We start from the raw sequence: 26,170 nt of genomic DNA, 5'->3' as shown, positions 1-26,170 counted from the left end.
TATGAAACTCTTAGAGGAAAACATAGGCAGAACACTCTATGACATAAATCACAGCAAGATCCTTTTTGACCCCCCTCCTAGAGAAATGGAAATAAAAACAAAAACAAATGGGACCTAATGAAACTTCAAAGCTTTTGCACAGCAACGGAAACCATAAACAAGACCAAAAGACAACCCTCAGAATGGGAGAAAATATTTGCAAATGAAGCAACTGACAAAGGATTATTTCCAAAAGTTACAAGCAGCTCATGCAGCTCAATAACAAAAAAACAAACAACCCAATCCAAAAATGGGCAGAAGCCCTAAATAGACATTTCTCCAAAGAAGATATACAGACTGCCAACAAACACATGAAAGAATGCTCAACATCATTAATCATTAGAGAAATGCAAATCAAAACTACAATGAGATATCATCTCACACCAGTCAGAATGGCCATCATCAAAAAATCTAGGAACAAATGCTGGAGAGGGTGTGGAGAAAAGGGAACACTCTTGCACTGCTGGTGGGAATGTGAATTGGTTCAGCCACTATGGAGAACAGTATGGAGGTTCCTTAACAAACTACAAATAGAACTACCATATGACCCAGCAATCCCACTACTGGGCATATATCCCTGAGAAAACCAAAATTCAAAAAGAGCCATGTACCAAAATGTTCATTGCAGCTCTATTTACAATAGCCCAGGAGATGGAAACAACGTAAGTGTCCATCATCGAATGAATGGATAAAGATGTGGCACATATATACAATGCAATATTACTCAGCCTTAAATAGACACGAAATTGAGCTATTTGTAATGAGATGGATAGGCCTAGAGTCTAGTCATACAGAGTGAAGTAAGTCAGAAAGAGAAAGACAAATACCAGTATGCTAAAACATATATATGAAATTTAAGAAAAAAAAATGTCATGAAGAACCTAGGGGTAAGACAGGAATAAAGACACAGACCTACGGGAGAACGGACTTGAGGATATGGGGAGGGGGAAGGGTGAGCTGTGACAAAGCGAGAGAGAGGCATGGGCATACATACACTAACAAACGTAAGGTAGATAGCTAGTTGGAAGCAGCCAGCATAGCTACGGGGATATCAGCTCGGTGCTTTGTGACCGCCTGGAGGGGTGGGATAGGGAGGGTGGGAGGGAGGGAGACGCAAGAGGGAAGCGATATGGGAACATATGTATATGTACAACTGATTCATTTTGTTATAAAGCAGAAATTAACACACCATTGTAAAGCAATTATACCCCAATAAACATGTTAAAAAAAATGTAAATGGACTAAATGCTCCCACCAAAAGACACAGATTGGCTGAATGGATACAAAAACAAGACCCATATATTTGCTGTCTACAGAGACCCACTTCAGACCTAGAGACACATACAGACAGCAAGTAAGGGGATGGAAAAGATATTCCATGCAAATGGAAACCAAAAGAAAGCTGGAGTAGCAATTCTCATATCAGACAAAACAGACTTTAAAATAAAGACTATTAGAAGAGACAAAGAAGGACACTACATAACGATCAAGGGATCCATCCAAAAAGAAGATACAACAATTGTAAATATTTATGCACCCAACATAGCAGCACCTCAATATATAAGGCAAATACTAACAGCCATAAAAGGGGAAATCGACAGTAACACATTCATATTAGGGGACTTTAACACCCCACTTTCACCAAAGGACAGATCATCCAAAATGAAAATAAATAAGGAAACACAAGCTTTAAATGATACATTAAACAAAAAGGACTTAATTGATAGTTATAGGATATTCCATCCAAAAACAACAGAATACACGTTTTTCTCTAGTGCTCATGGAACATTCCCCATGAGAGAGCATACCTTGGGTCACAAATCAAGCCTTGGTAAATTTAAGAAAACTGAAATTGTATCAAGTATCTTTTCTGACCACAAAGCCATGAGACCAGTATCAATTACAGGAAAGATCTGTAAATAATACAAACACATGGAGGCTAAACAATACACAACTTAATAACGAAGTGATCAGTGAAGAAATCAAAGAGGAAATAAAAAAATACCTAGAAACAAATGACAATGGAGACACGATGACCCAAAATCTATGGGATGCAGCAAAGAGTTCTAAGAGGGAAGTTTATAGCTATACAATCCTACCTTAGGAACCAGGAAACATCTCGAATGAACAACCTAACCTTGCACCTAAAGCAATCAGAGAAAGAACCAAAAATAACCAAAATTAGCAGAAGGAAAGAAATCATAAAAATCAGATCAGAAATAAATGAAAAAGAAATGAAGGAAACGATAGCAAAGATCAATAAAACTAAAAGGTGGTTCTTCAAGAAGATAAACAAAATTGATAAACCATTAGCCAGACTCATCAAGAAAAAGACGGAGAAGACTCAAATCAATAGAATTAGAAATGAAAAAGGAGAAGTAGCAACTGACACTGCAGAAATACAACAGAGCATGAGAGATTACTACAAGCAACTCTATGCCGATAAAATGGACAACCTGGAAGAAATGGACAAATTCTTAGAAAGGCACAACCTGCCAAGACTGAATCAGGAAGAAATAGAAAATATGAACAGACCAATGACAAGCACTGAAATTGAAACTGTGATTAAAAATCTTCCAACAAACAAAAGCCCAGGCCAGATGGCTTCACAGGCGAATTCTAGCAAACATTTAGTGAAGAACTAACACCTATCCTTCTCAAACTGTTCCAAAATATAGCAGAGGGAGGAACACTCCCAAATTCCTTCTACGAGGCCACCATCACCTTGATACCAAAACCAGACAAGGATGTCACAAAGAAAGAAAACTACAGGCCAATATCACTGATGTACATAGCTGCAAAAATCCTCAACAAAATACTAGCAAACAGAATCCAACAGCACATTAAGAGGATCATACACCATGATCAAGTGGGGTTTATTCCGGGAATGCAAGGATTCTTCAATATACGCAAATCTATCAGTGAAATACACCATATTAACAAACTGAAGGAGAAAAACCATATGATCGTCTCGATAGATGCAGAGAAAGCTTTTGACAAAATTCAACACCCATTTATGATAAAAAGCCTTGCAGAAAGTAGGCATAGAGGGAACTTTCCTCAACATAATAAAGGCATTATATGACAAGCCCACAGCCAACATCGTCCTCAATGGTGAAAAACTGAAAGCATTTCCACTAAGATCAGGAACAAGACAAGGTTGCCCACTCTCACCATTCTTATTCAACATAGTTTTGGAAGTTTTAGCCACAGCAATCAGAGGAGAAAAGGAAATAAAAGGAATCCAAATCGGAAAAGAAGAAGTAAAGCTGTCACTGTTTGCAGATGACATGATACTATACAAAGAGAATCCTAAAGATGCTACCAGAAAACTACCAGAGATAATCAACGAATTTGGTAAAGTTGCAGGATACAAAATTAATGCACAGAACTCTCTTGCATTCCTATACACTAATGATGAAAAATCTGAAAGTGAAATCAAGAAAAAACTCCCATTTACCATTGCAACAAAAAGAATAAAATATCTTGGAATAAAACTACCTAAGGAGACAAAAGACCTGTATGCAGAAAATTATAAGACACTGATGAAAGAAATTAAAGATGATACAAATAGATGGAGAGATATACCATGTTCTTGGATTGGAAGAATCAACATTGTGAAAATGACTCTACTACCCAAAGCAATCTATAGATTCAATGCAATCCCTATCAAACTACCACTGGCATTTTTCACAGAACTAGAACAAAAAATTTCGCAATTTGTAGGGAAACACAAAAGACCCCGAATAGCCAAAGCAATCTTGAGAACGAAAAACGGAGCTGGAGGAATCAGGCACCCTGACTTCAGACTATACTACAAAGCTACAGTAATCAAGACAGTACGGTACTGGCACTGAAACAGAAAGATAGATCAATGGAACAGGATAGAAAGCCCAGAGATAAAACCACGCACATATGGTCACCTTATCTTTGATAAAGGAGGCAGGAATGTACAGTGGAGAAAGGACAGCCTCTTCAATAAGTGGTGCTGGGAAAACGGGATAGGTACATGGAAAAGTATCAGATTAGATCACTCCCTAACACCATACACAAAAATAAGCTCAAAATGGATTAAAGACCTAAATGTAAGGCCAAAAACTATGAAACTCTTAGAGGAAAACATAGGCAGAACACTCTATGACATAAATCACAGCAAGATCCTTTTTGAGGAAGATGGCGGAAGAGTAAGACGCGGAGATCACCTTCCTCCCCACAGATACACCAGAAATACAACTACACGTGGAACAACTCCTACAGAACACCTACTGAAGGCTGGCAGAAGACCTCAGACCTCCCAAAAGGCAAGAAACTCCCCACGTACCTGGGTAGGGCAAAAGAAAAAACAGAGACAAAAGAATAGGGACGGCACCTGCACCAGTGGGAGGGAGCTGTGAAGGAGGAAAAGTTTCCACACTCTAGGAAGCCCCTTCGCGGGCGGAGACTGCAGGAGGCGGAGGGGGGAGCTTCGAAGCTGCGGAGGAGTGCACAGCAACGGGTGCGGAGGGCAAAGCGGGGAGATTCCCGCACAGAGGATCGGTGCCGACCGGCACTCACCAGCCCGAGAGGCTTGTCTGCTCACCCGCCGGGGCGGGCGGGGCTGCGAGCTGAGGCCGGAGCGCAGGGAGAGGACTGGGGTGGCGGCTTGAACATAGCCTGAAGGGGTTAGTGCACCACAGCTAGCCGGGAGGGAGTCCGGGGAAAAGCCTGCACCTGCAGAAGAGGCAGGAGACTTTTCCTTCCCTCTTTGTTTTCTGGGGCGTGAGGAGAGGGGTTTAAGAACGCTGCTTAAAGGAACTCCAGAGACGGGCGCGAGCCGCGGCTAAAAGCGCGAACCCCAGAGACGGGCGCGAGCCGCGGCTGAAAGCGCGGACCCCAGAGACGGGCGCGAGCCGCGGCTGAAAGCGCGGAATCCAGAGACGGGCGCGAGCCGCGGCTGAAAGCGCGGAATCCAGAGGCAGGCGCGAGCCGCGGCTAAAAGCGCGGACCCCAGAGGCGGGCGGGAGACGTTAAGGCTGCTGCTGCCGCCACCGAGGGGCCTGTGTGCGAGCACAGGTCACTCTCCACACCCCTCCTCCGCGGAGCCTGTGCAGCCCGCCACTGCCGGGTTCCCGGGATCCAGGGACAACATCCCCGGGAGAGCGCACAGCGCGCCTCAAGCTGGTGCAAAGTCACGCCGGCCTTTGCCACCGCAGGCCCGCCCCGCACTCTGTGCCCCTTCGTCCCCGCCGGCCTGAGTGCGCCAGAGCCCCCAATCAGCGGCTCTTTTAACCCCATCCTGTCTGAGCAAAAAACAGACGCCCTCCAGCGATCTACACGCAGTGGCAGGGCCAAATCCAAAGCTTAGCCCTGGGAGCTGTGAGAACAAAGAAGAGAAAGGGAAATCTCTCCCAGCAGCCTCAGAAGCAGCGGATTAAAGCTCCACAATCAACTTGATGTACCCTGCATCTGTGGAATACCTGAATAGACAACCAATCATCCCAAATTAAGGAAGTGGACTTTAGGAGCAAGATCTATGATTTTTCCCCCTTTCCTCTTTTTGTGAATGTGTATGTGTATGCTTCTGTGTGAGATCTTGTCTGTATAGTCTTGCTTCCACCATTTGTCCTAGGGTTCTATCCGTCCATGTTTTTTTTTAAATTTTTTTTCTTAATAATTAATTTTAATAACCTTATTACACTTTACCTTCGTTCTTTCTTTCTTTCTTTCCGTCCTTCCTTCCCTCCTTTAGACAACGAATCATCCCAAATTGAGGAGGTGGTCTCTGACAGCAAGATTTAGGATTTTTCCCCATTTACCTCTTTTAGTGAGGGTGTATGTGTATGCTTCTGTGTAAGATTTTGTCTGTATAGCTTTGCTTCCAACATTTGTCCTAAGGTTCTTTCCGTCCCTTTTTTTTTTTTTCTAAATAAGAAGTCTTTAATTCAATAACTTTATTATACTTTATTTTATTTTTACTGTATCTTCTTTCTTTCTGTCTTTTTTCCTTCTTTCCCTCCTTCCTTCCTTCCTCCCTCCCTCCCTCCCTCCTTTCTTTCCTTCTTGCCTTCTTTCCTTCTTTGCTTCTTTCTTTCTTTCTTCCTTCCTTCCTACCCTCCTTTCCTTCTTTCTTTCCTCATACTTCTACTAATTCCCTCTACTTTTTCTCCCTTTTATCCTGAGCCTGTGGATGAAAAGCTTTTGGTGCTCCAGCCAGGAGGCAGGGCTCTGCCTCTGAGGTAGGACAGCCAACTTCAGGACACTGATCAACAAGAGACCTCCCAGCTCCACATAATATCAAACGGCGAAAATCTCCCAGAGACCTCCATCTTAACATCAGCACCCAGCTTCACTCAACGACCAGCAAGCCACAGTGCTGGAAAACCTATGCCAAACAACTAGCAAAACAGGAACACAACCCCACCCATTAGCAGAGAGGCTGCCTAAAATCATAATAAGGCCACAGACACCCCCAAACACACCACCAGACGTGAACCTGCCTACTAGAGAGACAAGATCCAACCTCATCCACCACAACACAGGCACTAGCCCCCTCCACCAGGAAGCCTACACAACCCACTGAACCAACCTTAGCCACTGGAGACAGACATCAAAAACAGGAGGAACTACAAACCTGCAGCCTGCAAAAACGAGACCCCAAACACAGTAAGATAAGCAAAATGAGAAGACAGAAAAACACACAGCAGATGAAGGAGCAAGATAAAAACCCACCAGACCTAACAAATGAAGAGGAAATAGGCAGTCTACCTGAAAGAGAATTCAGAATAATGATAGTAAGGTTGATCCGAAATCTTGGAGATAGAATGGACAATAGATTGGACAAAATGCAAGAATCAGTTAACAAGGACCTAGAAGAACTAAAGATGAAACAAGCAACGATGAACAACACAATAAATGAAATTAAAAGTACTCTAGATGGGATCAATAGCAGAATAACTGAGGCAGAAGAACGGATAAGTGACCTGGAAGATAAAATAGTGGAAATAACTACTGCAGAGCAGAATAAAGAAAAAAGAATGAAAAGAACTGAGGACAGTCTCAGAGACCTCTGGGACAACATTAAACGCACCAACATTCGAATTATAGGGGTTCCAGAAGAAGAAGAGAAAAAGAAAGGGACTGAGAAAATATTTGAAGAGATTATAGTTGAAAACTTCCCTAATATGGGAAAGGAAATAGTTAATCAAGTCCAGGAAGCACAGAGAGTCCCATACAAGATAAATACAAGGAGAAATACGCCAAGACACATATTAATCAAACTGTCAAAAATTAAATACAAAGAAACCATATTAAAAGCAGCAAGGGAAAAACAACAAATAACACATAAGGGAATCCCCATAAGGTTAACAGCTGATCTCTCAGCAGAAACCCTACAAGCCAGAAGGGAGTGGCAGGACATACTGAAAGTGATGAAGGAGAAAAACATGCAGCCAAGACTACTCTACCCAGCAAGGATCTCATTCAGATTTGATGGAGAAATTAAAACCTTTACAGACAAGCAAAAGCTGAGAGAGTTCAGCACCACCAAACCAGCTTTACAACAAATGCTAAAGGATCTTCTCTAGGCAAGAAACACAAGAGAAGGAAAAGACCTATAATAACGAACCCAAAACAATTTAGAAAATGGGAATAGGAACATACATATCGATAATTACCTTAAATGTAAATGGACTAAATGCCCCACCAAAAGACACAGATTAGCTGAATGGATACAAAAACAAGACCCTTATATATGCTGTCTACAAGAGACCCACTTCAGACCTAGAGACACATACAGACTGAAAGTAAGGGGATGGAAAAAGATATTCCATGCAAATGGAAGCCAAAAGAAAGCTGGAGTAGCAATTCTCATATCAGACAAAATAGACTTTAAAATAAGGACTATTAAAAGAGACAAAGAAGGACACTACATAACGATCAAGGGATCGATCCAAAAAGTAGATACAACTATTGTAAATATTCATGCACCCAACATAGCAGCACCTCAATACATAAGGCAAATACTAACAGCCATAAAAGGGGAAATCAGTAACACATTCACAGTAGGGGACTTTAACACACCACTTTCACCCATGGACAGATCATCCAAAATGAAAATAAATAAGGAAACACAAGCTTTAAATGATACATTAAAAAAAATGGACTTAATTGATAGTTATAGGACATTCCATCCAAAAACAACAGAATACACATTTTTCTCTAGTGCTCATGGAACATTCCCCATGAGAGAGCATACCTTGGGTCACAAATCAAGCCTTGGTAAATTTAAGAAAACTGAAATTGTATCAAGTATCTTTTCCGACCACAAAGCCATGAGACCAGTATCAATTACAGGAAAGATCTGTAAAAAATACAAACACATGTAGGCTAAACAATACACAACTTAATAACGAAGTGATCAGTGAAGAAATCAAAGAGGAAATAAAAAAATACCTAGAAACAAATGACAATGGAGACACGATGACCCAAAATCTATGGGATGCAGCAAGAGTTCTAAGAGGGAAGTTTATAGCTATACAATCCTACCTTAGGAACCAGGAAACATCTCGAATGAACAACCTAACCTTGCACCTAAAGCAATCAGAGAAAGAACCAAAAAAACCCAAATTTAGCAGAAGGAAAGAAATCATAAAAATCAGATCAGAAATAAATGAAAAAGAAATAAAGGAAACAATAGCAAAGATCAATAAAACTAAAAGGTGGTTCTTCAAGAAGATAAACAAAATTGATAAACCATTAGCCAGACTCATCAAGAAAAAGACGGAGAAGACTCAAATCAATAGAATTAGAAATGAAAAAGGAGAAGTAGCAACTGACACTGCAGAAATACAACAGAGCATGAGAGATTACTACAAGCAACTCTATGCCGATAAAATGGACAACCTGGAAGAAATGGACAAATTCTTAGAAAGGCACAACCTGCCAAGACTGGATCAGGAAGAAATAGAAAATATGAACAGACCAATGACAAGCACTGAAATTGAAACTGTGATTAAAAATCTTCCAACAAACAAAAGCCCAGGCCAGATGGCTTCACAGGCGAATTCTAGCAAACATTTAGTGAAGAACTAACACCTATCCTTCTCAAACTGTTCCAAAATATAGCAGAGGGAGGAACACTCCCAAATTCCTTCTACGAGGCCACCATCACCTTGATACCAAAACCAGACAAGGATGTCACAAAGAAAGAAAACTACAGGCCAATATCACTGATGTACATAGCTGCAAAAATCCTCAACAAAATACTAGCAAACAGAATCCAACAGCACATTAAGAGGATCATACACCATGATCAAGTGGGGTTTATTCCGGGAATGCAAGGATTCTTCAATATACGCAAATCTATCAGTGAAATACACCATATTAACAAACTGAAGGAGAAAAACCATATGATCGTCTCGATAGATGCAGAGAAAGCTTTTGACAAAATTCAACACCCATTTATGATAAAAAGCTTGCAGAAAGTAGGCATAGAGGGAACTTTCCTCAACATAATAAAGGCATTATATGACAAGCCCACAGCCAACATCGTCCTCAATGGTGAAAAACTGAAAGCATTTCCACTAAGATCAGGAACAAGACAAGGTTGCCCACTCTCACCATTCTTATTCAACATAGTTTTGGAAGTTTTAGCCACAGCAATCAGAGGAGAAAAGGAAATAAAAGGAATCCAAATCGGAAAAGAAGAAGTAAAGCTGTCACTGTTTGCAGATGACATGATACTATACAAAGAGAATCCTAAAGATGCTACCAGAAAACTACCAGAGATAATCAACGAATTTGGTAAAGTTGCAGGATACAAAATTAATGCACAGAACTCTCTTGCATTCCTATACACTAATGATGAAAATTCTGAAAGTGAAATCAAGAAAAAACTCCCATTTACCATTGCAACAAAAAGAATAAAATATCTAGGAATAAAACTACCTAAGGAGACAAAAGACCTATATGCAGAAAATTATAAGACACTGATGAAAGAAATTAAAGATGATACAAATAGATGGAGAGATATACCATGTTCTTGGATTGGAAGAATCAACATTGTGAAAATGACTCTACTACCCAAAGCAATCTATAGATTCAATGCAATCCCTATCAAACTACCACTGGCATTTTTCACAGAACTAGAACAAAAAATTTCGCAATTTGTAGGGAAACACAAAAGACCCCGAATAGCCAAAGCAATCTTGAGAACGAAAAACGGAGCTGGAGGAATCAGGCACCCTGACTTCAGACTATACTACAAAGCTACAGTAATCAAGACAGTACGGTACTGGCACAGAAACAGAAAGATAGGTCAATGGAACAGGATAGAAAGCCCAGAGATAAAACCACACACATATGGTCACCTTATCTTTGATAAAGGAGGCAGGAATGTACAGTGGAGAAAGGACAGCCTCTTCAATAAGTGGTGCTGGGAAAACGGGATAGGTACATGGAAAAGTATCAGATTAGATCACTCCCTAACACCATACACAAAAATAAGCTCAAAATGGATTAAAGACCTAAATGTAAGGCCAAAAACTATGAAACTCTTAGAGGAAAACATAGGCAGAACACTCTATGACATAAATCACAGCAAGATCCTTTTTGACCCACCTCCTAGAGAAATGGAAATAAAAACAAAAATAAACAAATGGGACCTAACGAAACTTCAAAGCTTTTGCACAGCAACGGAAACCATAAACAAGACCAAAAGACAACCCTCAGAATGGCAGAAAATATTTGCAAATTAAGCAACCGACAAAGGGTAATTTCCAAAAGTTACAAGCAGCTCATGCAGCTCAATAACAAAAAAACAAACAACCCAATCCAAAAATGGGCAGAAGCCCTAAATAGACATTTCTCCAAAGAAGATATACAGACTGCCAACAAACACATGAAAGAATGCTCAACATCATTAATCATTAGAGAAATGCATATTCAAAACTACAATGAGATATCATCTCACACCAGTCAGAATGGCCATCATCAAAAATTCTAGAAACACTAAAGGCTGGAGAGGGTGTGGAGAAAAGGGAACACTCTTGCACTGCTGGTGGGAATGTGAATTGGTTCAGCCACTATGGAGAACATTATGGAGGTTCCTTAAAAAACTACAAATAGAACTACCATATGACCCAGCAATCCCACTACTGGGCATATACCCTGAGAAAACCAAAATTCAAAAAGAGTCATGTACCAAAATGTTCATTGCAGCTCTATTTACCCCAGAGATGGAAACAACCTAAGGGCCCATCATCGAATGGATGGATAAAGAAGATGTGGCACATATATACAATGGAATATTACTCAGCCATAAAAAGAAACGAAATTGAGCTATTTGTAATGAGGTGGATAGACCTAGAGTCTGTCATACAAAGTAAGTCAGAAAGAGAAAAACAAATACCGTATGCTAACACATATATATGGAATTTAAGAAAACAAAATGTCATGAAGAACCCTAGGGGTAAGACAGGAATAAAGACACAGACCTACTAGAGGATGGACTTGAGGATATGGGGAGGGGGAAGGGTAAGCTGTGACAAAGCGAGAGAGAGGCATGGACATATATACACTACCAAACGTAAGGTAGATAGCTAATGGGAAGCAGCTGCATAGCACAGGGAAATCCGCTGGGTGCTTTGTGACCGCCTGGAGGGGTGGGATAGGGAGGGTGGGAGGGAGGGAGACACAACAGGGAAGAGATATGGGAACATATGTATATATATAACTGATTCATTTTGTTGTGAAGCAGAAACTAACACACCATTGTAAAGCAATTATACTCCAATAAAGATGTTAAAAAAAAAAGAATAAAAAAAGATGAGAACTAGGTATGGATTAAAAACACTGCATTTCCATAGAAATCTCAATATCCTGAGATGTAAGGCCCTGGCACAATGATAGCCTTTGCACAATTCAGGCTGTATGCAGTTCAAGAACTTTACATCTATAGTCTTCAGTGGGGTTATGCATCAGAATCACCTGGGATCCTTTTTTCAAAATACATATACCTAGGCCCCTTCCCCTAAAATTCTGAATCAGTATATTTAGAGTGAGGACCAGGCTTAAATATTTTCAAAGTTCCGGAAGTGATTCTAACGTACAACTTTCACAAGGCGATTGCTTTCAGTGCAATATTCATTTTTGAACAGTACAATTTTAAAAGCATTTGAAGAAACTAGGGAAGGCCCAGAGGAATTTAACATACAAAATAAACACTGGAGAATGAAAAAAGCCTCTAACAAGAACAGGCATATATTACTGAGTTTGTTTAGACTAGAGATAAAAGGCTTGGGGATGTTACTATGGTCAAATCTTATTGACTTGTTCACAGTGATCTTTAGAAGATCAAGCAAAAGAAATAGGTTTACCTTAAGTAAAAGACATTTGGTTGGTTGGACATAAAGTGCTTTTGATTACTTGGCAGTCTATATCCAGAGATCTTTAAGAAGACTCAGAATAGTCATTTGTCCTGAGTTTTTAACAGTGTTTCTAAGCACAGGATTAAAGATAAATTGGCTTCCACCTCCTCCTCCTACTTGTATGTGTTAGGCAAGATGAAAATTGTAAAACTATGGCAAAAACGAATCTTAGAGGTATTCCAAACCAGATTTGAGAATATCAGATCAAGTTTCTTAAAGTTAAAATCATATTCACTTACCATTTCAGCTAATAATTTATTTTGATGTTTAACTTCATGGCCTATTTCAATGGAAAGCTATAAAGTAGAAAGAGTAAACATTATTACTTACATAAATGTTTTTAAGTGTTATAAAGTAAAAACAATAATGACATTCTAAGCATAAACAGTTTCTCAAATAAAACTGTATTCTAAAAATATAAAATATACTCTCTTCTTTTGTTACTTTTCTCACTGAAATTAATGAAAAATAAATTTAGAATTTCTATTCCTTCCCAACTATGGACATTGTCTCCCTGTTCTTCATTTTGATTTCATCTTAATATTCAATTCCATCTTTTAATTTTGGTACATATTTCTCTCCGGTTCTCTTATCCTTGCATTCTTTTTTCTCTATACTGTTTACACAATAGCATTTGTTTGTATATTTCTTCATTTACCTTTTAAAAATGTATACAAGTTCCCATATTATCAATTCAAATCCAGATATAAGCAATATTTTCCTAATGAATGTAGCATTACTTTGAATAAACATCTAAACTAATTATTTCTTTAGATTCTAAAGGTGTTTTTCTTTAAAATATGATAATAAATTGGAAAAAAACCCTCACAAGTTAGTGTTACCCACATCCTGAAGCTATGCACAAAAGAGGCTGAGTCTAAATGAAATACCATAAGTGAGTACAGCTGCTATTCAAACCAAAACCTATCTAATACTTTACACAACAAATTCATCAAAGGCTTCATTTCTAAGATATGTGAATAAACACACTACTACTACATCTTGGAAACTACTAAAAATCTTGGCAAACCACTGTAAAATATTGTTCTCAACTTATTTTGTGTGGAAAGCATCTGGGGTAATAGTGACGCAAAACCATGCTAGAATTCTATAGATCAGAATGTGAGCTTTTTCCCCAAATTTAACAATACAGAGATAATAAAGCACCTATGAAACTAGATAGCCCAAATCACCTGTTTCTACAACTGTCATTCATGCCAGGGGAAGAAATTTACAGGAGAAAAAAGCTTTCTTCTAACAAGAAGCCTAAACTATCAATATTGGAATTAAAAAAAAATTGAATTCTTAATTTCCTCTGAATGTTGTATTTTTTTTTTATTTGTTTACCTCTTTATTGGAGTATAATTGCTTTACAATGGTGTCTTTGTTTCTGCTTTATAACAAAGTGAATCAGTTATACATATACATATGTTCCCAAATCTCTTCCCTCTTGCGTCTCCCTTCCTCCCACCCTCCCTATCCCACTCCTCCAGGCGGTCACAGAGCACCGAGCTGATCTCCCTGTGCAATGCAGCTGCTTCCCACTAGCTATCTATTTTACGTTTGGTAGTGTATATATGTCCATGCCTCTCTCTCGCTTTGTCACAGCTCACCCTTCCCCCTCCCCATATCCTCAAGTCCATTCTCTAGTAGGTTTGTGTCTTTATTTCTGTCTTACCCCTAGGTTCTTCATGACATTTTTTTGTCTTAAATTCCATATATATATGTTAGCATATGGTATTTGTCTTTCTCTTTCTGACTTACTTCACTCTGTATGACAGACTCTAGGTCTATCCACCTCATTACAAATAGCTCAATTTCGTTTCTTTTTATGGCTGAGTAATATTCCATTGTATATATGTGCCACATCTTCTTTATCCATTCATCCGATGATGGACACTTAGGTTGTTTCCATCTCCGGGCTATTGTAAATAGAGCTGCAATGAACATTTTGGTACATGACTCTTTTTGAATTATGGTTTTCTCAGGATATATGCCCAGTAGTGGGACTGCTGGGTCATATGGTAGTTCTATTTGTAGTTTTTTAAGGAACCTCCAGACTGTTCTCCATAGTGGCTGTACCAGTTCACATTGCCACCAGCAGTGCAAGAGTGTTCCCTTTCTCCACACCCTCTCCAGCGTTTATTGTTTCTAGATTTTTTTGATGATGGCCTGAATGTTGTATTTTTTAAATTATTAACATTATACAATATTGCTTAGTTTATAGATCAACTCCTTTTGATTTAATATGACCTTGAAAACAATACTCATTTCAGAATGTAACAGTCTCCAGGCTGAATATAATTCTATTTCCCAAAGACTAATCAGATAGCAAGTAGGTTTTGGCAGCATAAGCTTCCAGTGAATGCTCTATAAGTGTACTGTATGTTTATTTTAATGCGGAATCAATCACATACACTGTTAAAACCATCTTCTGGTAATCCTTTATTTAATATATATTAAGTCAATACCACTATAAGGAATTATGGTAAGTGCTATGTAGAATATAAAACTAAGTACAATAGAAAACCCTATTTCTGGTAAATTTCTTTTACATACAAATAATTCCAATGCAGATCATTATGCAATAAGTGCTACAGAAATGGTACAAATGGTCTTATGTTCATAAGGAAAAGGTTACTTTTATGTGGTGATCAGGAATGGCCTGGAGGAGAGAAGATGCAATGAGGTGGAGCCTTTCAGAAGGGCAAGACTTCAGCCAATGTCAGGAGGGAGAGGCAGTCTAAGGCAAAGTGATAGCATGCCCAAAGATACAGGAGTGGGAGAATGACGGCATGCGTAGGACACAAGGAGTACTTGAATTTGTCTGGCAGAAAGCATGTATACATTCTGGAGGTACAGGTGGTAAGGTCTGAAAAGCTGTGGACAATATTTGCAGAACCTATTTGATGGAACTATAGAGTGTGAACTTCATTTCTTACATCATGGGAGGCCACTGAAGACTTCTGGGAGCGAGGATGCAAATTAAAAAATACTCTAAAAAGATGACTGGTGACAGGGTGTAGCTCAGACCAAAACATGGGAAAAATTAGGAACAGATAGGTTAAAGACTTTCCCAACAGTTCACCTAAGAAAACCGGGGGATAGTATTAGAAAGAGAAAGGTGGAAATAGGAACAGTAGGAAAAAAAGCACAGGACTTGGTGACTGACGTGAGGTACAAAGGCAGAAACATGAAAGACAGATTTGTAGCTTTTGAGACTAGAAGAAGAAAAGTCAGAAGATGAGCTGCTGGGGGTGGAAGGTGGATTGCTCTGAGACATTAGTACAGACAACATACAGTATTTTAGATTTAACTACAAAAAAAAAATTCTGAAGTTAAAAACAAAACAAATATACCATATGTTTTGATTGGCCACATTTCTAAACTTGTACTTAAATCATGTCTAAATTTTGACTCATGTTGCTAAAACTTAATTGCTATTTCATTAGCCTTTGGAAAGTAGAATTGTAAAAGCCTGGAGACTGTTATATTTTGAAATGAGTATTGTTTTCAAGGTCATATTAAATCAAAAGTAGTTGATCTATGAACTAAGCAATTTTGTATAATGTGAATAATTTAGAAAATACAACATTTAGAGGAAATTAAGAATTAAATGATTTTTTTTTAAATTCCAATATTGATAATTTAGGCTTGTTAGAAGAAAGTTTTTTTTCTCCTGGAAATTTCTTTCCCTGGCGTGAATGACAGTTGTAGAAAGTAGTTAGGTGATTTGGGCTATCTAGTTTCATAGGTGCTTTATTATCTCTGAATTGTTAAATTTGGGGAAAAAAAAGCTCGTATCACCAAACTACACTATTTTGTAACTGAATTCCTTAGTATGATACCAATAAAAGTATATATTTTATAAGTATAAAATATACATGTATATATAAATACACAAATTAAAAAGTATATAATATGTGCTTTATACTTACAGATTTTATAGCAGTTACTTTGTTTCTCAGACTTTCCGTGAGTCTCTCATTTTCTTCTTCACAGGCACTATACCCACTATTAGGATAGCCATAGTTCCCATAGTTGCCAGGAGGTACTCCTTCACCTGCAAGGATTAGAGTCACAAGCAGAGTTGCAGCAAAAACTTTTGAAACCTTGACAAGAAAGAACCGAAAAAGACCCTGGAGGGCGTTGCAGACCACGTATGTCTATTATTCACACTCCAAATGAACTTTAAAAATTAATAACCAAATAGAGATTAGAACAATTCTAATACCCTCTCTTAAGCAAAGAATACTGAATTCAGTTCAAAACACATTTGTTGACTGCATATTGATTGCCCACAAGACACTGAAATAGGCACTGATATATAAGGAGATTCTGGACACATTTCCTGCTCCCTAGAACTACACAGTTTAAAAAAAAAATCTAAAAGTATCATAACATCAACTACCTATGGAAGAAGCTTGGCTATGAAGAGAAAGGCAGAAAAAGGATAATACAGCAGGATGAAGTTCATGGCAGAGGGAGGGTCCTTTACTAGCATCTCTTTCTTTTAAATAGAAAAGAGCTGGAATAACTTGGAGAATATTAGCTGAGATTTAAGAGAGGGACTCATTCATTCTTCAACAAATACTTGAGAAACTCCATGTATCAGATTCATTGTTCTTTCTAGGTGCCACTTTTTGGAGCTCATCTTCTAGGGAATAGCATTGGGATACAGGACTATAGTCCCAGCCACTGCCTAATATAGTATTTGATATTCATCAGGCAATCAAACAGGTAGAGTGAGCCTTGAACAGTGAATACATATACTAACATGTTGGAGGATTGAAAGAGGAAAGCATAGCTGACAGTGTTATCTAACCGCATTTTTTTTTAAACTATTGACAATTTTCTCAGTAAAAAAGAGAAAAGCCTGTCTTGAAGAATGGTGATCATTTGGGGGAATAAACAGTAAAGAGAATAATGGAGGAAAGTGACTAGGGTTATACAGGATTACTACAGGGATAAAGCAATCCTGCCTGAGGTAATATATTGTAGTGTGATTTTTCTCCAGAAGAACTCATCAGCCTAAGTTAGCCCATGAAACGCTGGATGGTTGGACTGATCAAGAGTTGGAGGTTTACAGTGTTGGGGCTGCTGAAGAACAGAGCCCCAAGAGGATGAGATTCCTTGCAAAAAGACTGGGTGAATATATGGATTATGGGGATTCAACTGGACAAGGACTGAAGTAGTGTTAACAGAAGCCTGAGAATATGGAGGAAAGGGATGATACAGAAACTAAAGGTCTCCATAAACTCAAAGAGTGGATGGAGTGGCAGTGACAGTAATATATGGAAGGGCCGGAAGTAGCAGGCAGCACTGGTTGTTGAAGAAAGGTCAAAGTGTGAATAGAAAGCTCTTTCAAGGCACAGCCAAATCTCACTTTCTCTAAAGAGCAAAACTCTCTCCTTTGAATTCTTACAGCTCCGACTATATATAACGCTAATATCACACTCTAGGCTGCACTCCAAGGGCAGAAAGTAAATTTGGTCTGCTCGTGGCTATAGATCCCCCCACAAATATACACACACAGTAAGGCACACCTAGTAAATACTTGTAAATTAACTAATTAATGAACAGAATCTGAATTCACTGTTATTCAACTTTGAATGTGCCTGGCTTTGTCAGCAGTGGGGTCACAGGCTTCTTTGAGGACAGAGGCAGTGAGGCAGTGTCTCAACCTTCTTCTGTATCCCCTGTACCTAATAAGTACTTTACACGCAGCAGACACACAATCTCCACCACCACAAAAACCACAACAAAATGCTAAACGAGTATGTTCCTGAGAAGGAGTCGCTTTCCCCCAAATTTTCCCTCAACTGCTGACACACTATCCGCAAAGCTAAGTGTGCCATTATAAAAGTTAAGGACTCAGGTCACTAGACATAATATTTTCCTCCACTCAGTGATTAAAGTCATCATTTAAACAATGCATTCTCACCCTATTCATCAGTGATACTCTGTACAAACTCTAATAAGGACCAAAATCCTTACAGAAAAGAAAAATGTCTTCATATTTTATGTGACTAAGGTCCTAGATATATAACGTTTGTCCAATAAGTCATTACTGACTGGATGAATTTAACCACTTGACAACCAAGGAATTCATTTCTAAATTAATGGCTATTTGTCTCACTTCCTTTATTGTTAGTTTTCCCTATCTTAATTTTGTTTTTAGAGTTCTTCAATACTGTCCCATTTATTAAAAGTGAAATTCTCAGAAGTATTTCAAGGCACATTTCTTCTATTAAAGAGTTAATCTTCCCTCACACCATCATTCACTACCAATATTAATTAATAAATAAATAAAATAAAATGTTAGGAGTTGTTATTCTTTGTGTGACTTAACTGCTATAAAAAGTTGTAGGAAAGCTAATGGGTGCCAAAGATGATCCTCAGACTTTGTCCATTAGACAAATGCTACTTTTGGATAGTTTCTATCAATAACTGAACCAAATCACCGAGAGGGACATGTGAAGTGTGGAAGCTTCTCCACATGAATATCTACTGATTCACAATCCCAGGTTTAAAGTTCCAGGTCAATACAGACTGATCCTTTAAAAAAAAAAAAAAAAAAAGCTCTTGTCACATCATGTCACATCACACCAATGTAAATTACAGCAATTGATACATCACCTTTCCTCCTCTCAACTACAGGGGAGCTTAAAAACAAAAAACAAACAAACAAAAAACCACTCTATTCTAGAGATTGTAATTTCATTTGTCTGGGCTGGGGTCCGGGTATCAAAGCCCTAAAAGCTCTCCAGGTGATTCTAATGTACAGTCAGGGCTCAGAACCATCATTTCTCTAGTCCCTTTCCTGCAATTTATCATGGCACACTGCTGCACAAAAACATTCAAAGGGGCCAAAAGACCTACCAATGAGATCCAAATTCCTTGGCCTAGCACTCAAAGGTCTACACAATGTGGTTGGTTCTGGTTCTATGTCTCCTACTTCAACCAAATTGGCTTAATCATAATCCTTTAAAACACATCATTCATAATTCTAGATTCCAGCCCTACAACTATTTCTGGGGGGAAAGGGTCATCCTTCCAACTGGAAATTACCTCTTCTACACTTCATTATTTAAGCTTTAGTTCAAGTTCCTGTGTCTCCACAAAGTACCAAGTGCTCTATCTGTGAAATCCCCGAGACATTCACTACCTGTAGAACTTATTTGGTATTTGGTTGTATAGCTACCGCCTTGTACTATAATTTATCTTTGTACATATTTCTACTCCTCAACTAGATTGGAAGCTTTGGGGAACACGAGCAGAGCTACAAACGACTGTATACCTAGAGCTTACTCAAGTACACAATAAATGTTTGCTGTCATTAGTAATGATAAAAAGGAAAAACATTTAGGCATATAAAACTAACCTTGTTCAAAATGAGTTATATTTTTTCTCTACAATTTATTTGGCCAACTTTCCTTCTATGATCCAAGTATTCACAAAAACGACATTTTTCAAAAGCTGTTTCTCATACTACAATTTACTAATGAATGTACATGCCTAGAGTTACTGGCAACTTTCACTAACTTTAAACACCTGACACTTGAAAACTTTTTTTTTCTTTTTCCATCTTATAAGAACTGAAAAAGGTAACATTATCTTTTTTCAATATTTCATATATTTTCTCAGGTATATTGTACACTGATTTGGCAGGTTTTTCTTTTTTCCCCATTATCTCTTAATAGTTTCAGAACCAGAAAATGCTGTTTTAATGGCTCTGTGTTATAATAGCCCATTATAAGTCCTTGTGCCTAATTTGTTCCTGCTGCTTGGTGAACCTGCTTCCTAAGCTAAAAGGTCAAGAACAAATGCTAAGTCACCAAGAATTACTACATTCTACCGTCTTACCAGTGGAACAAGGCTCAGATAAGAACTGTTCTGGGTAAAACGGCCTTTAACAGTAATGATACGTACGTTTACCTTTGTAACTCACTGTAACCAGGCTAATATGATTATTATTAGTGTGCTCTGCATGCAACACTCACTCTTCAAACTTCGCTTCTGAAGAAACTAACATCAGGTCCAATAAAAAGAAACCGAAGACAGCAATTTCCATAATCACGCTCAGACCGCCAATAACACTAAAAGACTCATCACTGAGTTGGCACCTGTACATACCTCACCTCCAGTCCTCCACTACTCTCTGTAAACCTACCATCCACACCTGGGACTGAACTAAACTTAAGGAACGCCCCAGGATCTCGGACAAATGGTGTGTTTCCACTTGGTATCGCCTCCAAAGACCCCTCTATACACCCTGCTCTCTGGTTCAGATTCCAGAGACATGAAACAGATCTGATTTCCTTCCGCGTCCCGCGCCCAGCACGGCCAGTTCTAGGGCCCCCGAACTTAGAATCTCAGCCCTCTTCTTACCCAGGCCTGCACGCCTCATCCTGCCAGAGGAGCGGGGGAAAAGGCGGGCGGAGGGGTGGGAAGACGCCAGGGGTCACCCGGACTGCGTCCTCAGTACCGGGGCCCGGCGAAACAGCAACTTCTTCCCCCAAAGCGCCACGACATCAGAGTAGCTAAAAGTGGCGCTGGCTGATGGCGTCACCCAAGGCGCTTCTCGGCGCCCTGCGAGGCGGCCGCATGACCGAACTACATTCTGGGAAATGTAGTTCGCCGCCGAGGCCGAGAGTGTGGTAGGGGCGTGGGGGATGAACCAGGCTGGAGGAGCGGGCGGGGCTTCCGGAAAAGGGACGCGCGCTGCCCCGGTTTCTGACTGCGGGCCTGGGACTATGGATCTCAGCTGCGGCCTGGCTCTTTCTCTCAGCTGTCGGACCCCGAGTTTAACGCTATACATCTGTCCCTCCCAGACCATGAGAGGATGGTTGACTTCTCTTTCCAGGTGCCGCCTTTCACTTCCTCTCACCTCGATTTAGTTCAGGTAAAGTCAAAGAAAACTTTATCCAAGTTTCTGATCTCACACATAAGTAATCTGAGACCCATAGACGGGAAGGAAGAGTGTAGCCCATCGGTGCCGGGTCACCAGTGGTGTAGGGAAAACCAGGCCCCTTGCACTAGGGCTGCTGCTCGGATTAAAACAGCCGATAAAAGTAACAGGGTCTCCTCGGAAGCACTGAAGACTTCGTTCCCTGTTTCCGAGTTTGTTGCATTTCTAGAAAGAACCGCGGCCATTAGCTGTTAAGGGCTCGAGGGACCCCTCAACTTTCCTCCCACTTAGACCTTTTTAACTTACACAAAGGATACTGAAATACAGTTTACACAGGGTAATGTGCCAATTTAAACGGGGGTGCTGGCGGGGGTGGAGTGGTACTGGAATCGGGATTAGTCCTAGAATTTCATTTTATCTCACAGGATTATCGTGAGGATTAAATGAGATAACTTTTTATAAAAAGAAGTCTGATACATAGTAGATGCTCAAAAACCACTGGATGCTTGCTTGCTGTTTTGTCGTCGCCTGCTGTATAACAGTGGGATAATCGCCATACTATAGACTTCTGAGAATGCAATGTCTGATCATTTAGTGTTCCCTCATAGTGTCTCAGTATGAAACATTGACTATAGTAGTGTCAGAGTAAGTCTCTGCTCTAAGGGTCGTTTTTGTAAAATACACACACCCAAAAAAACAATTTTTAATAAAAGTTATTAACCTGGGAAATAAGCTTAATCCAATAGCGTTTTGAGAGGAAAACAGTATTCATAAAAAATAAACACCATTCTCTAAAAACATGAGAATTAAATGAAGATTTTATCAGAAACAATTATTGCAAATAAACACTGACATTTCAATAAGAGAGATGATGCATTTTATCTTACAATCTGTGACAGTTCTTTTGTAAGAAGTACACGTGTTTCTATAAGCAAAACATGTCAGAAAAATCATCTTGCTTAAAGAAGGCTTTCTCATATTAATGTAATTTTTTAAATCTAATGTTGAGTTTACCAAAACATCATTTAAATTACATATGTACTTATCCTTTTATAAACTACTTCCCCCTACGTGGTAGGGAGATATAATAATAAAATATAAAAGGGGATAAAAAATAAAGTAATAAAGGGTACCAAGAATATAACTCAAACAGGCAAAGCTGGTTTGTATTGAGCTTGTGACCCAAAAATCCAAATAGTTGCTTATCGCTTCTGTTGCCAGTCTCAAGTTAGGATAATCCTAGCTGAGAAGATTTTGCATGCAAAAGATGAAGTGGAAAAGATGCATTTAATACACAGAAAAATAGTTATTCAGTGGACCACAGTTGACATAGAGACTAGAGAGAGTTCTCTTCACTTTATCATTTTCTATTTTTCTTTTCCTTTTTAATAAAATCCCTAACTCTTCTTACTGAATGAAGACCAATAAAATTCTTAGAGATGAAGAGTATTTAGAACTTTTTTTCAATTCTCATAGGATAATTTCATAGAAAACATCTAATCTGTGGGTCTCTAGGAAATGAATGACGAAAAATGACAATTAGTCTTTACTACTATTTCTTGTAGTAATTACAGAAACAAGAATACGAGCAGGAAATGTCTGAATCGTGGTGCAAAATTTGAAACTTTTCTTTTTCAAAACTGGCTGAATCAACATTAACAAAATTTCCAATCATGAAACAAATTCAGTGTATCAAGCATAATATTTGAAGGACATTTATGTCCTTCTAAGTAAGAAAAATAAAATTTTAAATTATTGACATGAATTTTTACCCTTTAGATTGTTCAGTTTTAAATGCAAGCATGAGAGCATTTAACTCATATGTGAAATCACCAAAATCCCACAGTTCGAATTTCATAGCTCATACGTGAGCATGTATAATATTTTGTAGAAACACTGCACAAAACTAATTCAACTGTTTTTATTCCAATCTTGATGTGCGCCAGGTCTTGATAGTGTACCAAAACTTGGTCTTCATCTTATTGGTGAGTTAGGAGGGACTGAAAAGTAAAGTAATTACGGTTGCCCTATCTTTTCCTTTCCTTCGATGTCATCATTTTAAATATAACTGCCTAATACAAGGAAATAAGATGAGTAAGGAAGAATATAAGTTTCCTTGGACGTTTTCTTCTTCTGCAGAAGAACTTCTGGTTCATGTAGACTTTCAGGGCTGTCAGTGCCCGCACTTATTCAGTCACAGACTTAAAACACTTACCTTGTACTCACTTTGAGTTTTGCAGAACTTCCATGCATTATGTGTCCGCTGGAATTCTGTGCTTGTGGAACATCACAAGTGTTACATGTGAATGGGGTGGCAATGAACAATAAACATACATATTGCCATCTCCTCTGCTCATATGCATGCTCCACGGTTCCATTAGTTCAAAACAGTGAGTGCAGAGCATTAAACCAGGCAGGATGTTCTTCTAGCCAAGAGACCTATGCAACTGCAAAGATTGCAAACTGGTGAACTTGGCCCTGGGACACAGAGAGAAATCTTCCAAGGTAATGGGGACATAGTTGGTAGAGAAAAAGGAAGAAAGTGAGTGAATACAGAGGATATATATATCGACAGGGAGAGACTGATCAAGGTGAAATAACTGAGAGGTGAAATTCTCAGGGAAACAAGAAAATAGAGCATGCAGGTGCTGCCCAAGCAGAAGGAAAGAAGAAGGAAGGGAAGAGGTTGTTAGTTGCACCGTTTTCCCAAACCACCTGCCGAGTTGGTCTCAGTAAGTGGTTAATGAACCATAGATGAGTGAAATTCTTGTGACTTGGCGTGTATAAGCAGTAGAAAAATTTTTCTCAAGGCAGGCATGATCCCAGAAAACCTGAATGATAGGGTATGATTGCAGGGATAAGGCTTTTCTTGTGTTTAACTCCAAGACGTTTCACTCTTCCAGCAATTCAGATGTATTACTTAGACCTCATTCTGGGAAATGACTCCTTCCTTAATGTCAGTGAATCAGTAGCTTTGATTTTTTTTTTTTTCTGAATATCTGGACCCATAGCAGAGCTAAATTTCAAACTGTACTTTGCATAGGCTGCCCTTTAATATTCCAATTTTAGACAGATTTTTGACATTTATAAACATTGTTTAGGTTAAAGATGATACGTTTAATTTCCATTGCTTAGAAAATATTGGTGGTGTATGTTTTAAAAAGGCTCTGCATTATGACTCGATGTTAGAAACCAGAATATCTAACTTACAAACTGTTTTAAAAGGTATTTTTAAATGAACAGTAAAGTTAACAATGAGTAAAGTTGGCATGATGTTATATTTCTTGCAGGACTTTTTGTTTTTTGCATTTTGGGACAAGTAGGAAGACAGAATTTCAAGGTGGACATCGTGGATTACAATTGCACAAAGTAGAGCCTGGCTTCTTGTGGAGAGTCCAGATGCAGCTGATTTTGTCCCTCTGGGGCTACGTGGTATCTTCTCTCAGCACCTCTCACCTACTTTACTCTTCTCTTTGAACACTGGATTCCTATAACTGTTCCAGAATGAAAGCCTCGGCCCCATGTCTCTTTGACCTTCCAGTTTGATCCGTGTAGCAAACCGTTTCCCAGTACGAGTTTTCTGGAAGAGAATTCCGATTGGTCAAACATGGGTAAGGAGTCCATCCCTGGTTGGTCCAAGCAGCTGATGTTGAGTGATAGGGATTCCAGAACTTTGGGCAGAGCAGAGTCTCTAAATGGACGCAGGGGTAGGGGAAAAGGTTATTTCTTAGTACATTAAAGCATGTATGTGGTTTGAGTCCTTGCATAAAGCTCTTGACCTCTGCTCTGAGCCATAAACAGATTTCATGCAATAGCTTAGGGCTCTGTGCTCACTCCCATCACTGAGGCCTTTATCACTATCATAAACCGGCCGTGAAAGTTATGGTTTAGTTGGTTAGGGCAATGATTTGTATTCCTAACCCAGGTGTGTTTGGCCACGTGCCTTTACTCTTGTTTATTTATTTTATTGAATTCTCTTTTTTGGGGTTAGAAAACCATTTTCTCTTGGGAGGCAAGGATAAAGACCTGATCTTGTTTGAAGCAGGTCTTTATGGGAGACGCTAGGAATTTGATTTCTTCTCTTGCCCCAGTATTTCCCCCCTGTTAAAAATTCTCTATAAATAGGGCCTCAAGGTCAAAACATAATTTGAGCAATAACTGTTAGCAAGGAGTTGTGTGGAAATAAGAACTCTACAGAGAAAATAGGAAAATTGATTTCATAGGAGCAGGGGAGAGAGAATTTGCCTCACAGCCTCAGCACTCAAACTGTAGTAGAGGGGTGATACAGCACTTCTGGGCATTTAGCATGCATGCCTATTCTAGGCTAGCATGAATTTTTATAGCTCAATTAGAAAGCTTTGAAAAGATTTAAAAAAGTGTTTTTAAATGATAATGTGTTACATAAATATTCATGGTTATGCAGTCCTCTGAAATCTGGACCACTTAGAACTTTTTCCATAAATAATGACCTTCTTTTTTTTTTGCATACAGGTGCCATTCATTAGAGGGACAGTGACCCAATGACATCCATTACGCACGGCCATGATATATTTATCTAGTGCCTATCCCTGTACCAGAGAGAATAGGAAAAAGAGTTTATGAAGAGGCTTTCTTCCACACCAGATGACCAGTGTCCTTCCTCAGCTCAACTGAAAAAACTAAGTGGACTGGTCTTCAGGTGAGGCTTCATACCCCACTAATATTCTCCTGGTGTGAGGGTTAACTGATGAAAGAAAGTACGTGACAGATTCTAATGCTAGCGGAATAATGGAGTAGTTTGCCAGGGTCTAATTGATACAACTCTTTATCTAGAAGG

The 26,170-nt window shown here is 39.0% G+C and overlaps 1 protein-coding gene and 2 long non-coding RNA genes across 4 annotated transcripts in view; 2 read left to right on the top strand and 1 right to left on the bottom strand.

Annotated features, from left to right (window-relative positions):
* Positions 1 to 20,998, bottom strand: part of BET1 (Bet1 golgi vesicular membrane trafficking protein) — a 31,242-nt gene extending 10,244 nt beyond the window's left edge. Inside the window, exons 1-3 of the mRNA XM_033863059.2 lie at positions 20,835 to 20,998; positions 16,382 to 16,506; positions 12,683 to 12,739 (exon numbers count right to left, since the gene is read on the bottom strand). Coding sequence (XP_033718950.1) covers positions 12,683 to 12,739; positions 16,382 to 16,506; positions 20,835 to 20,853 — 201 coding nt within the window. The 5' untranslated portion in view covers positions 20,854 to 20,998. The remainder of the gene's footprint in view (positions 1 to 12,682; positions 12,740 to 16,381; positions 16,507 to 20,834) is intronic.
* A 185-nt stretch (positions 20,999 to 21,183) lies between these two features.
* LOC141279544 (uncharacterized) lies at positions 21,184 to 25,945 on the top strand. The gene is made up of 3 exons (XR_012333976.1): positions 21,184 to 21,348; positions 24,645 to 24,965; positions 25,846 to 25,945. It is a non-coding gene; the product is annotated as an uncharacterized lncRNA (long non-coding RNA).
* Positions 25,946 to 25,962: 17 nt separating this feature from the next.
* LOC109548703 (uncharacterized) overlaps positions 25,963 to 26,170 on the top strand; it is a 131,224-nt gene continuing 131,016 nt past the window's right edge. For both annotated transcript variants that reach the window (XR_002174841.3, XR_012333970.1), the window contains exon 1: positions 25,963 to 26,032. This is a non-coding gene — a long non-coding RNA (uncharacterized lncRNA). The remainder of the gene's footprint in view (positions 26,033 to 26,170) is intronic.

Source organism: Tursiops truncatus, chromosome 9 (assembly GCF_011762595.2).
Source record: "Tursiops truncatus isolate mTurTru1 chromosome 9, mTurTru1.mat.Y, whole genome shotgun sequence".
Classification (NCBI taxonomy): Eukaryota; Metazoa; Chordata; class Mammalia; order Artiodactyla; family Delphinidae; genus Tursiops; species Tursiops truncatus.
Note: the sequence above shows the minus strand (reverse complement) of the source record. Positions and strands in the feature narration are given on the sequence as shown.